At 45.8% G+C, this 16,060-nt stretch overlaps 1 protein-coding gene across 6 annotated transcripts in view; it reads right to left on the reverse strand.

Annotated features, from left to right (window-relative positions):
* The window catches only part of kif26ab (kinesin family member 26Ab), a 62,461-nt gene that overhangs the window by 7,025 nt on the left and 39,376 nt on the right, over window positions 1–16,060 (reverse strand). For 5 of the 6 annotated variants that reach the window (XM_061795281.1, XM_061795280.1, XM_061795283.1 and 2 more), the window contains 7 exons: window positions 7,020–7,203; window positions 3,983–4,198; window positions 3,021–3,114; window positions 2,557–2,819; window positions 1,626–1,809; window positions 1,026–1,185; window positions 548–710 (listed from right to left, as the gene is read on the reverse strand). In XM_061795281.1, the coding sequence (XP_061651265.1) occupies window positions 548–710; window positions 1,026–1,185; window positions 1,626–1,809; window positions 2,557–2,819; window positions 3,021–3,114; window positions 3,983–4,198; window positions 7,020–7,203 (1,264 nt within the window). Of the gene's footprint in view, window positions 1–547; window positions 711–1,025; window positions 1,186–1,625; window positions 1,810–2,556; window positions 2,820–3,020; window positions 3,115–3,982; window positions 4,199–7,019; window positions 7,204–9,203; window positions 9,983–16,060 lie in introns of those variants that run through there. The other variant, XM_061795286.1, reaches the window with a different exon arrangement.

Here is a 16,060-nt window from a genome sequence, read left to right on the forward strand (position 1 = left end):
AAAGTGCATATCAATAGTCACACAGAAATGAAGGTCAATAAAATGAATTGCCATGAGTGGACTACATTGTAATCATGACTGGAACGGTAACTGAATAAATATATGCTGTCATTGTGCCTAATTATCTGGAGCATATATTTCCCTAATACAAAGAAATGCATCACACAATGCCTTAGGCAGTGGTATTGATTACATGATTATGTGTTGAGAAGCAGAGAGAAAAACTACCTCCAAAGTTACTGCACTGATAATCTTTCATTTGGGAAGGCATTTACAAATGTGCTTAATAGCTCCAGAATTAGAGGCGGAAAGAGGATTACCCATTTAAAGAGTGAAGTTGGGGCAAACTAAATTTCAGTTGCAATATTCGTAGAATGTTGAAATAACAATTACTCTGCACAGATCTGGCAACAGGGATAGTGATGTGTGGAATAATGTAAATGGCTTTAACAAAAAATGCACCATTAGTACTTGGAATCGCATTAAGGTTATCAGTTTATCACTGCCACGATCAATATTTAGCTTGGTAATGAATAGGTCCTGGCACCTTTGATTTCTTTTTCCTCATGCGGTGAATGCGGGATGCCAGTTGGATCGTGGTGAGTGAGTCGGCGTAGTTAACCGGAGAATCAGAGATGTGGGCAATCATGGTGGTTCGACAGTTGATGTTGCCAAGGGACTCTCTCAGCAACATTGTCAGTTTGCTGTCTCTACAGGGTTTACATTGTTATGAGTGAACAATACTGTCATAAATTCCAATGACAATACAGTGAGCTGACATCATTTGAAAACTCTCTCCATAACAAAACATTTGGAATTATTTGTTAAAGTGACATAATAGAGCTTTGCAAGCCACACTTAGTATAATGTACCATATGGCAACAGCTGTCAAGGCTGTCATAAGAAGCAGAGTGTACAGAAGCTCAACACATGTCAGAGGGTAATGGAACAAGCAGGGACTTGTCTGATACAATGAGATATGAAATAAACTTGGCATGGCATCTGTGAGTCTAAAGGATTCTTACCTGTAAGGTACGTGTTTTGCTCCATTTGCTAAAGCCATAATGACATTCCCCAACGCATTCAGAGAAAGACACGCACCACCCCCTGCGTCTCGACTTTTACTCAGAACCTTTTCACAGCTCCCCAGATCAATGAGGTGCAGCCTGCTCCGTCCACCTGACACTGAGGGGCAAAAGGCAGAGGGAGAAAACAGTGACTACAAATCAGATACGTCTGATCTGAGTTCCTTACACACTGTTAATTGATGTCAGTAGTTACACAACACAGGCCAGACTAGATTGGGTGACTATCATTGTAAAGTGATTCAAGCTTATCCCAGATGTGAAACCTATGCAAAAGCTCTGTAATAAACAGTGGCGGTTCTCCCCCATGAATGGATTTTGCTGTACCAACTAATCTGTTATGGGACTTGATTTATGGGTCAGTCAAAATTATCTGTCCGTCCCCACCCCGTCCCACGTTGACGAAATGGATTGGATAGTTTGAATATTGACAAGATTTTGTGTGAGCATATGTTCATGCTATGTTATTTTGGGTATACATAGCTAATTTGTGTAAACTTAAAAAATTGCACAGTCACTTACTTCAGAAATTACACTTACTTCCTCCCTTGCCACTCTTCTCCATGCGGTACTGGTAGATATGCAGCGTGAACAGCATGTGTGAGTTGCGTCTCTCCTCCTCATCTGCATTGGGCTGGCTGGTGCTGCGGGCCGACAGGGCAGCATCCAGGAAGAAGGCTGCCTTCTCAGCTGTCGGGGCGTGAAGCTCGCTCTGATTCTGAAGCTGTAAATGGGTTGGGTGGGGGTGGGGGTGAGGGTGAGGGTTTCATAGAAAAGGCTACGGTGAGCAAAAGAAACCGCATGGCGCTTGAGATAAAGAACAGATCGGTAAAAAAGAAGGACGGGAGCAAAGAGGGGAACTGGTTAATTGGACCCCAGTACACATTTCTGCCCATTAGATTGGGTCTCAGGGGCAATTAAAACGGCAGATATGTGCACAGAGGGAGGAAGATTAGCAGAGGTAATGGGGCAGCGCCCTTTCACCATGGATGGGACGATGATGATGAAGTTGGATGAGACAGAGAAAGAGAGGAAATATGAAAGGAATCTTCATGTGGCTGCTAAGCGGCAGAAGAGCCGTCTTTGAAGTGAGGGCACATACACGTTCCCCCAAACATCTGACAGCAACACCTGTGAGTGGCTCTTCAAAGCCACACCATCCCCCAATAATACTTCTATTGTGCTTAGAAGTGCTCACACACACATGTAATAGATGCTGATGGATGCTGACAAGAGAGTCAATGCAAAGGAAGGTAAGTCGAAAGCCTTCAATGCACAGACGGCTTTGGCGGAAATCGGAGAGCAAGAGACACATGCTAGAGTAAAACTGACGACGGCAGCTGGGAGCAAAGAAATCAGATAGGCCTTACATTTTTGTAGGAGGATGATCATGAAGAGAACATTGTCAATATTTCCCAATAGAGAAGATGTACAACCCACAGAGAAACTACAAATGTTGAGCGCTTCTTACTTGAGTGCCACAAATGGGATCCTCTCTGAGATGGATGCCTGGAGACTGGCCCTCCTGCTGGCTACCCGTCGATACTTCAGAGAGCAGGTCCTTCAGCTCCTCTTCTTTCCCAAAGATTTCCACAGCAGACACTCGGACAGAGAAGCGTGCGCCCGTCTTCTCCTTGCGTTCGTTGATGAGCTTGAAGAGCCAGGAGATGGCACAGGGCACGACACCGAAGGTCTGAGTGGAGCTGTCTTTGCCAATCATAGTGTTTGTCTTGCCTTTGAAAAGAGGAGAGCAAATCAGTGCCATGTGATTTGAAGCCAGTTATTACAGAGGAGTAGACTATTAGGGACAAGGTTTATTATTACATATCATAATAAGGACATGGGTGTGGAATTGTTTTGGGGAATCGATTGCGTTGCGGCAAAATCGGTTTCTTGGTAGCAAAGGTATGATTTCTAGTAAGCGGGGGTTCTTACCGAGCTTAACTTGTCCGAAGCAGAAGATGCACCCGTCTGCGCCATTCGCCACTGACTGAATGACCTCTGCTACTGTACCTGAACACACCTCAGCCTGGGGAAAAATGAAGTCAACAACAATGAAGTCAATTTATAGCCACATCGAAGCTAACAGTACATCAACAAGTAGCCTTTTACTTGGCATCAGTTTACCAAATCATGCGAACGGCCAGTAGTTTTCATTGCTCTAGCGTGTATGCATGCGTCAACGTGTAACTCCTTTTTGCAATCTGTTTCAGTATAGGTCCTCTGGGGCAGCGCTTGTGCAGCAGAGGCTCCCCCTTCCCATTCATCATACGGCAAACAAGGCCTCTAACAGCACAACAGCTTGCTGATACAGTTAGCCACCAGCGGTGCGGTCCCAGCGGCACCATCGAGCATGTTGGCCTCAGCTCTGCAGTGAAAACGTTTTCGGCTTAAACTATCAGCGGCTTACTTAGGCAAACACTTGCTACAAGTAGAGGGAATGATGGAGGATCTCTCTATAATACAGAGAGGATGTCTATATTTAAGGACGATACTTTTACTTGCACTTACATTTATTCAAAGCTCCCTGCAACATGGGCAATATTTGGAGTGTTAATTGCATAACAACTGTCCTTGTTCTAAACACTGATGGCGTAAAAGTGCTCCACCATATCGTAAACATGAATCTGACCTCTTGTCTTTCATATTCAGTGGGTATGCTTGCTTGCTGAGGGTTGAGGTTAGATATAACTGGAGCGGATTCAAACCATTCCCCGGAGGTCTTAAAAAGCCCAGCTGTTCGGCCCACACTAGTAAGAGTGCCCCCTGACCTAAGAGCGGCATGTTTTCCCTAAGCCCCTGACCACACCCTGTCAGCATTAAGACGTTCCTTTACCCTTGACAAAATAACGCACCGCATGACACCTTCAAAAACAATTCAGACAGTATGTACTTACTTGTGAGGCGTCCTGCGTAAAAACCGCATCAAAAGCGAATATCTTCGGGACAGCAACAGTGGCGGAGCGTCTGTGTCCTGAACTGGAGTGCGGGGGGCTGGATGCAGGATCGTAGAGTGTTACCTGCTTTTTCCGGCTGTCCACTTTCAAGAAGGACTGAGACTCTGATGAGTCTGTCGCCTCCAAGGATGGGCAAATACGCATCATGACTTTGACCTGGAGCCAAGAGTGAAACAAAAGGCCAGGTTGAATTCTAAGCAGGAAGAAATGACCAAACACGACCACACAGAGGGAGGCAAGAACGCATTTTCAGATTCAGCTCAGGGGGTGAAAAATGACATCTTGTTTCTTGTAATGCAGACAAAAGAGAATCAACTACATAGGTATTCTGAATATGGCTCAGCCTCCAAAAGGAAAGCTCAGTGCTGCATTGTGCATTAACATCACGTCATTTGTATCCGAGGTGATGGACACCAACAGTTTCCATGGAAACACTCACTCCAACAGTGACTAGCAAACCCGGCAGGTCAACTTAATGCCTAATGGTGTCAGTGCGAGGCGGCTAGGTGTGCATTGAAAGTCAAGGCATAGAGTGGTGCGGATGAATGTGTGTGAAGCATGTGCCATGCGGGAGGATTAGCGCATCAGCGGGTGTTTTTCTGGACGAGGGGAAGCTCACCAGCATGGGAGTGCACAAACATAATCCCCTGCATAGCGCCTACTCACTCTTCCTACTTCTCACCTCCATGCCCCTGTTGCTGTGTGTGATTGGAAAATGGAAAGTCTAAATTAAATGCGTTCTGAACAAGAAATTCAGGGTTGACTGTACATTAGCACATTCCATAGGCCACCATCATGCCTGAATATATGTTGCGATTACCATGGGGGACGGGCACCTCATCAGCGTGTTTACTGGCGGTGAGTGGGTGCCAGTTTAGTACATCATGCCGCAATTTCTGCTGCCACCATGCACAATTGAAGCGTATGGGTGTGGTCATTCGTTTGTGCACATTCGGGCACCAGGGCTCTAAAACAATGTGACTGGAAATCCCTTTCTTGCAAAGTGCACGCTTTCCTTTCAGTGGAGGGACTGTTGCCATGAGTGACGTGCGCCTATGTAGAGTACACCGCATTACATTTGCTGTGACATTTAAAGAGGGCTTCCACGTAACTGCAGCATCTCTCAGTTTGATTTATGTTGGCAACTATCACTTGAGATAACAGATACTTGAGGCTACAGAGGATTGGCTACAGTATTTTCACACCTCCGAGTGCTGTGCTAATGGCCCCTGGTTCACTCCCCCTAGAGCCCCCAACAAGTCCATTAGTGTGGTTTGGCAATCCCCAAATCAACACCGTGCCTAAGTCAAACGTAGATGTGACCCACTTTTGCCATGCAATTCAAAAGAGACCCTAGCAAGGAGAAAGTTGGAGGATACGGCTACAATGACCACATAGTCAAGCTACAATTGAAAGACAGGTGGGCACGAAGAGAGAAAACAAAGAAATGCAATTGTGTTAGAATTATAACCTCACTTTACACTCTTCTAAAAATGCCATAAATGTGAATCACCTCTTTGGAAACAACCTCATCGGGTGCACAGATGCACAGTTTACCTCAGTTTTGGGCTTGTTTACAACGCAGACTTGTGTGTCTCAATGGGAAATTCACAATAAATGGCCCAACTGTCTGGATACCTGGCACAATAAAAGCAAGCGCTTCCTACCCAGGTGGGACCGAATCTTGTTTGGGGACTATTGTTTTATAAATACAGGACGCCAGCTCAGACAAACAATAGCCAATAAACCACAGAGGAAGAGTGATGTGTTTACACAGCTTTCTTTAATGATTTGTCCATCGTTACCAGTTTTGCAGCTAACATGGAAATAGAAAACCTGTTGTTGACATGACTGGAGATTTGTAATTTGTGATAGTCTTTTACCACCCTGAGAGGAATGCTGGTCTGACAAATGAGTGAATTCATGACATTCGAGCAGGCTCATCAGAATGTTTGGGCCACAGCAGACTGCCTTCTGTCGGTTGTGTCTCCACTCTACACCCAGCTTTCCCTACTCTTGTGTCTTGTGTCTATTTACCTCTGTCAAGCCCAGCGACCACTGTGGATTTATTGACTTGTTAGCATGCTACTTCCTGGTATGTTTGTGCAGAGGAATGCGCAACACGTTCCAGTACTTCACAAAAGAGAACCAGGAATTGTATCTATCATTTTTAAAAGGCCCATATTTTGGCTAGTTTGACCTCCAGTGACTCTCTAACATGGAAATAGTATACAAAAACGCCTTAGTTGTGTCATACCGGTGTCCAGAAAAAGCCCCTCTAACAACTACTGTACTTCTGTTTGACCCAATTTTGTATCCGTTTTGTCCATATTTGGCTAAGACCGCCCCTTTCCTCTGATTGGTTGCCTCCGTGTAGAAGGAGCACATGTTTGTTATGTTGACACCGCTGGTTCAGGAGCAGAGAGGTAGGCGGAGATCTTTGCTAGTGACGTAGATAAGCTTGAGAAATTCCAATAACCTGATTTCAGGCTTGCAGCAGAAAAACGTCTGGAACTCAGGAACGCGTGGACGATTTTAATTCATACTTCACATGTTTACTGAGTCACTATAGAGACAATACTAAATCCCAAATACGAGAAAAAGTTGGTTTGGTAAAATACGGACCTTTAAAACCGCGGAACATAGCAAACATGGTTTATTACTCATCATTTTTATGGCTTTGAAATGTCAACTACGGCCACTTACAGAACTAAAGTGGAGAATTACGACATTGCTTTCCTACTTGCTTTTTGTACTTTTATTAACAGCGGAACAGTTTGAAAACACATTATTTCATGTACCCGGCTGTTTACTACTCCATTCCGTTCCTGTAAAGCAAAACGCTAACTTCTAAGCTAGAAGAAGTGTTGTTTCGTCTTAAATGAGCTCTGTACTATCGGTGTCTGTGATTGATTGTAAATGCCTGTGTTTGGGCTTCAAAATGGGTGTGTTGAATGGGTGCACATGGTAGTCTCACCTTTCCCATCCCTGGGTTCTCTTTCACTTTGGACACGGCGCGGAGAAGGCATGGCGGGGCAGGAGGGGGCGAAACCTGCAGGATGCCACTGAAGTTGGTTGGATAGATGGAGGGCTCCTGTGGGTGGAGCAGGGAAGGCTGCTGCTTCTTCCGTTTGGAGGACAGGTTCAGCTTCTGAGCTGCCCTGCAGGGAAAGAAGAACACTGAAAAAATATTCTACATAGGCAAAGGTCCTCTGCTGAGTTGACGGATAATACGTCTAACTTTACATTTTCCAATGTGTTCTGCTAGCAGAAGGCCAACAAGTTCCCTCTCATTTTCCGAAGTGAACAAATTCACTAGGATACGTTACCAAGAAAGATGCGTCTTTTTAAGAGCCAATTCTTGTATTTTGCCTCCCCCATCAGTCTATCTTTGGGGATTATTGACATAGCTGCAAAAAGCATTGATTTGATCTGGAGCAGACAAACACAGACTTCTCACTGACATGGAACAAGAACGCCAATTGGAAGTCTCTTCTAGGGCAATTACAACACATCCAGTATATCCTCCTGTCTTATAATTCAAAGTGGAACATTCAGTGTTAGATTTATCAAACCAAGTAGCCTAGAACCATTAAACCATTAAATGGGAGGTATAGGTATAGGTATACCATATTTGTCATAGCTCCTTATACTGTATGCATTAAAAATACTGCTGAGAGCTACTTGCTGTGTGCCTTACAGAGAATCAGACAAGGCCAATTGAGTCTGGCCCATCAACTCCTTGCTGTCTGTCTCTGCTTGGTCTGCAGGGAATATAGCCAAACTTAGGCATGCTATCTCATAGGACCAACTAATACCCCATCTGGAAATTTGAGATCACATAAAGAGCAGTACTTCCAAAATGTACTGAAATTGTTTGTTGTAGAGCGGCCACATGGGAGAAGCAACAGAAGCTTGTATGAACACGAACAAATGATCCCCATTAGTCCTTCTCTGGGCTCCACTGGACAAGACTGGGAGGGCCGCTGCCCAAATAAACAGCCCCCTCCCTGTGTCCTGGAGTGACAACTACCACCAACACCCCCCCCCTCAACACTCCCTTCATCCCTCGCCTTTCCACTGTACGCCCCCCTGCAGCGACAGCCCTTGAGCACAATCAGGGAACACGCTGCCGGCTGATGGAATAATTATTGCTTCCAAGAGGGCTACAGGAGAAGGTTCTCTCCGGGGAGTTACTGATGTGTGATAGCACGCCGGCTCGATTGTGTGGATGGAAAAAATGATGGAGATGGAGGAGTTGAGGTGAAATGAAAGAGGTTGAAAACACAACAGGGTTTTCTGCAATGTGAACTGAGAGGTACCGCATGTGCAGCCCATTCATTCAAGATAAATGTACCCCGTCTCGTACTCTTTATTCTACATCAACTACAAGACATGTCATCAATCATCAAAAAGCAACAGGATTTAAAAAGATGCTGATAGAAAAATTCATGTGTTTGACCAGTGTGCTACAATCTACAATCCATCCCTCCATCCATTTTCTGAGCCGCTTCTCCTCACGCGGGTCGCGGGCGTGCTGGAGCCTATCCCAGCTGTCATCGGGTACACCCGCAACTGGTTGCCAGCCAATCGCAGGGCACATAGAAACAAACAACCATTCGCACTCACAGTCATGCCTGCGGGCAATTTAGAGTCTCCAATGAATGCATGTTTTTGGGATGTGAGAGGAAAGCGGAGTGCCCGGCGAAAACCCACGCAGCCACGGGGAGAACATGCAAACTCCACACAGGCGGGGCCGGGGATTGAACCCGGGTCCTCAGAACTGTGAGGCTGACGCTCTAACCAGTCACCCACCGTGCCGCCACAATCAGTAACCCTTAGGTTTAATTCACATTGTGCATCAAAACTGCTGCTCGTGCTTGCAAGGAAGGACACACACACACCCAAAAAAAGGATTCATCTGTCTTTTTCACTTAAACAACTAATGTACAGGAAATGCAAAAGGGAACGAATGAATCCCCTCATCTCTCTTTCTTGGTCATGATCAGTCAGTGGTAAAAAAGACTTATCCACCTGTTCACTCCCAACACAGTGGCTCATGTGCAATGAAAGCAATTAAAGAGAAGTGTAGGTGTCAGACTGAAATCCACTCACATCTCGTGCAAATAAAGTTAGAGAGAATGCTGTGATGCATACTTACAGCTCTTTCCAATCCATTTCCTAGGGTAGGCTCATAGACAACAGATAGAGTTCAACTTTGCAGTCCATGTCTCTGTTGTCAGCGTTCTCCATTACTTGAACATTTGATATGCCATCACAGTCTGGCGAGTACGGAGTGAGGCGGGGCCGCTCACCAGCCGGGGCGCCGGGGTCCTTTTTGCTCCGATTGCAATCATAGAGGGTCCGCCTGATTTCACAGAGGGAAGACGATGCAGAGAAGGAGGAGGAGGTGTGGGCGACCAAGTAACTGAATGGGGGGGGGGGAGCACAGGACAGGAAGAGTACCCAGTGGGCGATGGGGGGCAGGTAGTCCGCAGGGCTTCTTGGAAGGAGGAAATGAGGGGGTCAGGACGAGACTGTGCATGTCCTCATTTCACGCACCACTAAAGCGCTTTTAAAGCTTTCCATCCCTCTGCCCCTGAAAAAGTTCCGCCCGCCGCCGTCCAAAGATTCCGGAATCCAGCAACAGTCTCAACACAGTTTTGCTCTGCGCCCCTTCATTCACATGCATTCTGCATTCACACCACAGGCTGCATGGTTAATCCCCTGTGCCGGTGTGGCTGCTGATTGCCATGACCGCGTCCTTCCCAGACTCTGCGCTGCTCACATACAGGAATCAGCATGCCTGACTGGGGTGCAAGATTTCCTCTGGCTGGCTGAGAATGAAAATTCCTAGTCTGCCTCTCGCGCCGTGTGTGTGTTTCTCTCTCTCTCTCTCTCCCCCCTCTCGCGCGGCCCATCCCCTTTTCCCTTCGACAGCCAGACGGAGTGTCAGTTCGCTCGATTGCTGACTGCTTGCGGCGCAATTTGGGAGTACTGTTTTTCTACACACACACACACACAGGCTCCTATAACCCCAGCGCACACACACGCAGTGCACCCCGCTGCACGTCAGATGAATACTTAATGCACACAGGAGCCCTCTCTTCTTTTAGGGTCCCACACTTCAAACAGATTTGGTTAGTATGCCTATAGTACATGCATGTGAGTGTGTTGGTGTGGTGTGGTTAGTCACTATATTATACGCACGGTACTATTTTGCCTTTGTTCAAGGTTGTAATCAACCAGGAGTTGTTAATCATCAGGGCTAGATGCACAGATAAAGAACGATCTACTTAAGAGTACCAAGATGGATAACCTGCATGAGCAATGTTCCAAATAAATGAGAGCGAGGTGGCAAAGACATTGAACGAATGACATCATCGTGGGACAGATTGATGCCGGACCGTGAGAATGAGTGCAGTCAGTCAACGGTCAAGGGTAGAAAAAGGAGACTGAAAGCCCGCGCGTGGGCGAGCATCAGGGTGAGAGCCCTCTGAATTCCCTGGGCTGCCAATTTAGCACGGAGCACTCTGGGCCGCCGACCAACCAGTCTTGTCGGCGAGCGCCCGACAGAGTGGGTGTGAGTGCCGCCAGATGAAAGAGCATTCAGTGCAAATATACACTCTCTCTCTGCTCCTCGCCCCTTCTGACACAGTGCCCCTTTTATGAACTTGGATGGATTGACTATGGAAGCAGAGAAGGAAAATAAAATTGCGACCCCTGCCTACCTATTTGCCGAGCACAGAATTGCAATGAAGCAGTTTGATGTATCACGTAACCTTTAGCTTCCTCAAAGCCTTTGCACGCTTCCCTGCGCTGTTTTGCAGTGTGTCCAACTTAATTTACCTCAGGGGCTTCTTTCAAAGCGCAGGAGTCGTCGCTCCCCTCAAGCTTTGCCCCATGCTTCCAATTCCACTGTATCCTGTCGGGTCCCGATTGCCGAGCATCCACATGGAAGACAATACGAATGTGAACATTGGTCACACTGACAGGCTAACCAGTCATTATTAGACTAATGCTTCTCCCCACAGTGAGGTTTCAAGTGTTATATGTCAACATGACGTCATAATTGGGAGCGGTCACTGTTGGAAGCACCCTTATAGCATTTTAGCTTCATCACTGTCTCCTACTGAACAGCCCTCGGGGACAGATAATGATTGCTGCATCTAGAAATGAATCAAAAGAAAGAATCCGATTTAACAAAAGAGAAAAAATGTCTTTGTTCGAGGAAAGTCATCAGGATTGCGTCTTCTCTCGTGGAAGGAGTTACAGTGGGGGGAGAAAGGAGCAGAGAGAGCGAGTGGAGTGGCTGTGTTTGGCCTGCCCCTTTATCAAAGATTCACTTTTGCCCGCTGTCAGTGAAGGTGCCAGCGGACTTCTCAGCCATTGTCAAATAAATAAGAGAAATTCCTCAGCCCCAGAGAATCATTACGTGCTTGTGCAAATGTATCTGTGTTCCCCACACCAGCTGTACAGATCTTCAGGTATGCCTTTTGGAGCTAATTACAGTGTTGGGCCATCCTTGACATTTCCTTTTGGTGATTCTCCCTTTTTTCTCCCTCTGCAGACACACAGGGATCAGCTCAGTGAGAGCGATATCAGACTGTGCACAGCACACGCTCACAGCGCAGCTGATTAGCCGTCCAGCATGGCGCTTCATGACTGGAGACAGGATTGCCGAGCTCCGGCCAGCCTCACCACTGTGCACTGATAATGAGTGCAACACGATGATTCAGACTTGCTCGCATTTGGAGACATTCCGAATTTGTCCTGGATTCATTAAAGGAATGTTCTACTGGCTCACCGAGCCATGTTGTTAGCTGGAGAGGCTGCCAAAATGCAACATCGGCAGATTGATTGAGGAGGATGTGTGCTAGTCTTTCAGGTGCTGTGCCGTGTTTTGGAGAATCAATAGGAGGAAAACTCCCCTCAGCTAAAATCACTACACACTGTCATATTGATGGGCTGCCAAATGCCCTTTTGGCCCAAAGATGTGCGGGGGTAAAACATAAACGTAGCACAAAATAAAGGAGAGCTGCACACAAAGCACCGCATTCAAACAATGCGGACAATATGGCTCCTCTCCAAATAGGTTCAAATCGGCATATCTGTGCTGGCCATGATGCCACGTCACTCATAACGTGACCCAACCGGCGCTGCGCTTCGGTGGTGATGAAGCATTCCTGACAACATGTTCACGCATTAATACAGTAAATAAAGACAAGAGTTTGTAGCAGCAAGAAAGGCCACCCAGTAAAGATTTACATGGAGTAAAGAATTGAGGTTAATCACACAGGTTGGCTATGAGTCCGAGCAGCCGCTGTACACTGTAAAAAAAAAAAAAAAAACCTGAAGAGTCACACAGACCAGACTTTTGAAGTAAGCAATGGAATTTGTGGTTTCGGGTTCATCAAAACAAAACAAATGAACACTGGGTGATAATAGACAGAGAAAAGACACAAAGCCGTCGTGTGATGTGTGGTGAGCTTTAGTGTGGTAATCATCCTCCACATGAGGGCTCACCTGTAAACATTTTTACAATCTTTCTCACATCCTTTTCCTTTTCCTAACTTACTCAAATCAGTCAACAATGTCTAAGACCGCAACATCATAAATACAGTGATTCATCCTTGGAGCGTTCAACAAAGTGGATAACCGTCTGATATTTCATGCATGTTTCACGAACCAAAAAACAAATCGTTCCCATCATTTTGAAGTGACAGCAGCCTGAGACGTGTTCAAATGAAAAGGGAGAAATAACATTCTTATCTGCTGCTGGGTGAATCTTATCACTCCCAAGCTTGGAACCGTTCAACTGATCGCCTGCCTGTTCTGCTCCAGTTTATGCATAGTCCACCATCTCTCCAGTGTCAGTTTACACAGGAAAAGGCCAAACACCTTATAAGAACTAGATAAAGGAACCCCCGGTTACAGCTGACAGTGTGGGATGTGATGTCCGGTTAGCCGGGCAATATCCTGCCCAGCATGTATCAAACATGTCGCACCGAGGCCTGTAAGAGGACATCTTTGTTTCCACAAGGTGTGCAATATGGCTTTTGTTACCAAATGGGGCAACTTTGCATGTTAAATGACAACAGCCCAAGGCCGCACACCAGTCAGCTCTGCATCAATCTCTGGCTAATTAAGGTGTGTGGTGGCGGAAAGGAGAAACGGTTCAAAGACGCGGTGCCATTTGAACAGTAAAATGAAGAAGAAAAGCTGCGAGAAGGAGCAGCTAAGTCTTCTCTTGTAATGGCTCAGTGCCAGTGAGGCTCCATCAATGCGACACTAAATCATTTTATGCCTGAGAAGGAATACATTGATCATTGGGGCTTTGACGCAACCACCTTAGAATCTTATTTTGCCCTCAAAAATTCTATTCCCCAGTTGGCCAAGAATAAATTGAACAGTTGGTGCTAAAAGTCATCAATATTCAGGAAAACCTGGTTTGGTGCAATGGCAGATTAAAATAAGGAAAGTGACATCACTCGGTTTAACACAAGCTTTCATTAACAAGGTCATAAGACACATCTCTGTTGCATTGAGACTTTAAGAATGACATGAAGACAAAAGGACACAAAAGTGCTCAAAGTGTGCAAAGGAGGCATTTGTTTCCATGGGGAATGATTTGGGTACTTAAATGCACCACGTGGATGTGTGAACCTCCTTCCTGTAACTTTCTGGCTTTTGTAGGTGTTTCCTGCTCTCCTCATAAAGCCCCTGCTTCCACACCCACCAGGCCACAAAGCTCTCTTGACCAGACAACCATCTTAATGAGGGCTTAAGACCAGTAAATGAGGGACATTTGGGGGCAAAAGTCGAGGCCTATAGTTCTATTTACAGTTCATTTGATTGTTTTCACTCATATGGCCTTAAATAGGCTGAACATTAGGTCATGGAGGATTAGACAAAGAAAAGGGCACTAGCGCTGTAGGAGCCAATTGTTAGTCAATGAGATAAAGGAGCCAATTCAAAGCCCTCCAAGGAAAGAATTAGAAATACCTGCAATGAGAGACAAAGATAAATCCTTCGCTTTTGACCCCCTTTTGTTTGGGAGCGACGGAATTGTTGCTCTTTATGCCATTTGCTATATGCTAAATGTTCTGCTATTACGTCAAACCCGAATCAACATGCGGGGGGGGAGCCTCGACACAAAAATTCACTTTTCAAATAAATAATGAAGACATATTCTCCTTGGGTTGTGCAGACTGCGGTTTCTCCCACCCACCACCTCACCTCCACCCCCAGCCGCCCTGGCACCGCTGACAAAGATTAACAGCTGCTTTCATCCCTTCCTGTGCTCCTGCACACTCGGCACCAGCTATTTCGGCTGAGCTGATCTCTGCGGCTGCTGGGAATCATCTGGAATGACTTCACACACTCGCTGCACATGTTGAACTCAGATTCAACCGCCTTTCCCGCCCACAGCTTCCCTTGAAAACCTGAGGATGTGCCGCTCTGCTCACCTCATCAGTGTGTCAATGACGTTTACGGTCTTGGCAATGTGTGCGGCACATTGAGCGTTCAAATGTGTTTTTATTATTTAAGTATACCTTGGACAACTATGGAGTATGAATCTGAGTGGGACATGATGATTGTGGAAATGACAACACTGCCCCACTTTGCTTGTTCATTCATTCATCGCTTGCAGCCAAGGAGAGGCACACAGCAAGGGGAGGGGAGTCTGAATACTGTATGTGTTTCTTCACCTTTCATGTCTATGTGATTTAATAGGCAACTTAATCAACGCTACAGGTGCTCAGGTCTGCTACAAGGAGCCACGCAGACAGTGAGCGTGCCATCGTTGCAGTGAAAAGATCGAAAGAAAGAGCCGTGCCACAAGCGCATTATGCAGGTCAACAAGTTGATCCTGTATCACACTCACACAGTAACATAGGCCAGGCCACATCATGGGATTTTTAGCATCCGCAGCCAGTGCTCACGTACTGGGTCGTGAACAGAATCATTCCAGAATGAGCCTTGCCATCCAAAGCGATGTATTCAGAAAAGGAAAGGAGATCAAAGCTTGACTGCAACTTTTACTTTGATATTGCACGTCTAAAAAGCTTAGAATATCTGAAGAACACTACGCATTCTCAAAGGTTGCGTTCAAATAAGTCTATTGTCTATTTGCCTAAAAAGTATCGACACTGATGTACCGTCATTATTGGACTCCAATGTAACGGTTGACACCTTTCCAGGGCCAAAATCATACAAGTGTGTTCCGAAAAAGGTGTTCTGATGATTTTGAAGATGTTCCCTTCTGAAGCTGATGCGCTAAGTGCTGAGCACCCGTGCCCTGACAAAGGTCTTATCCTCAGTGGGAATCTGAGCTGGGACATCCTCATTGATAAATACTTTGTGTGTGTTCTCTTGAGAGAAACATTTATGGAAATCAATCTACAAGCACTGATTAGGCAGCTATTAGTAATTCCTAGTGAACAGAAGGCCATGGTGACCCTGCATACTGAGCAGTGAGGCGTGAAAAGTCTGGGGTTTCTTTCTGTGAATGGTATCATATTTCAGACAGGGAGCGCTTTGGGGATCAGAAGCCAATGGGAGGGACCGATTTCGCATGTGCACACAATAGGTCATACAATTTCTAAAATGCATAGCCCTCGCATCGGTTAAAACAATTGCTCAACCTTATCTTGGAAGACTCTTGTACTGTATGATATCAGTGTTGATTTGCATGACACCTGTCACTGACTGAAAATCAAACAGTTTCGATGGTAAGCCTCTCTGAGACCTGATAGCCATTCAGGCGGACTGAACATGGCAACTAACTGTCCTGTTTCCAGTATAGCAGTCATGTTTAACTCATTTATCTTTTCATTTATTCATTTATTTTTCTGTTTTGTCTTTATCGGGATAAACAACTCATTTTTTGGCACCGATTTTGGTGTACCGTCGACCTTGAAGAAAGGACACAAAAAGCTACATTGACACTGATGCTAGACCATGCTAGCTATCATCATTCTACATCCACCCAACAAGGTGGAAATGGAGGTAAAA

Source organism: Phyllopteryx taeniolatus, chromosome 13, assembly GCF_024500385.1.
Source record: "Phyllopteryx taeniolatus isolate TA_2022b chromosome 13, UOR_Ptae_1.2, whole genome shotgun sequence".
Taxonomy (NCBI): domain Eukaryota; kingdom Metazoa; phylum Chordata; class Actinopteri; order Syngnathiformes; family Syngnathidae; genus Phyllopteryx; species Phyllopteryx taeniolatus.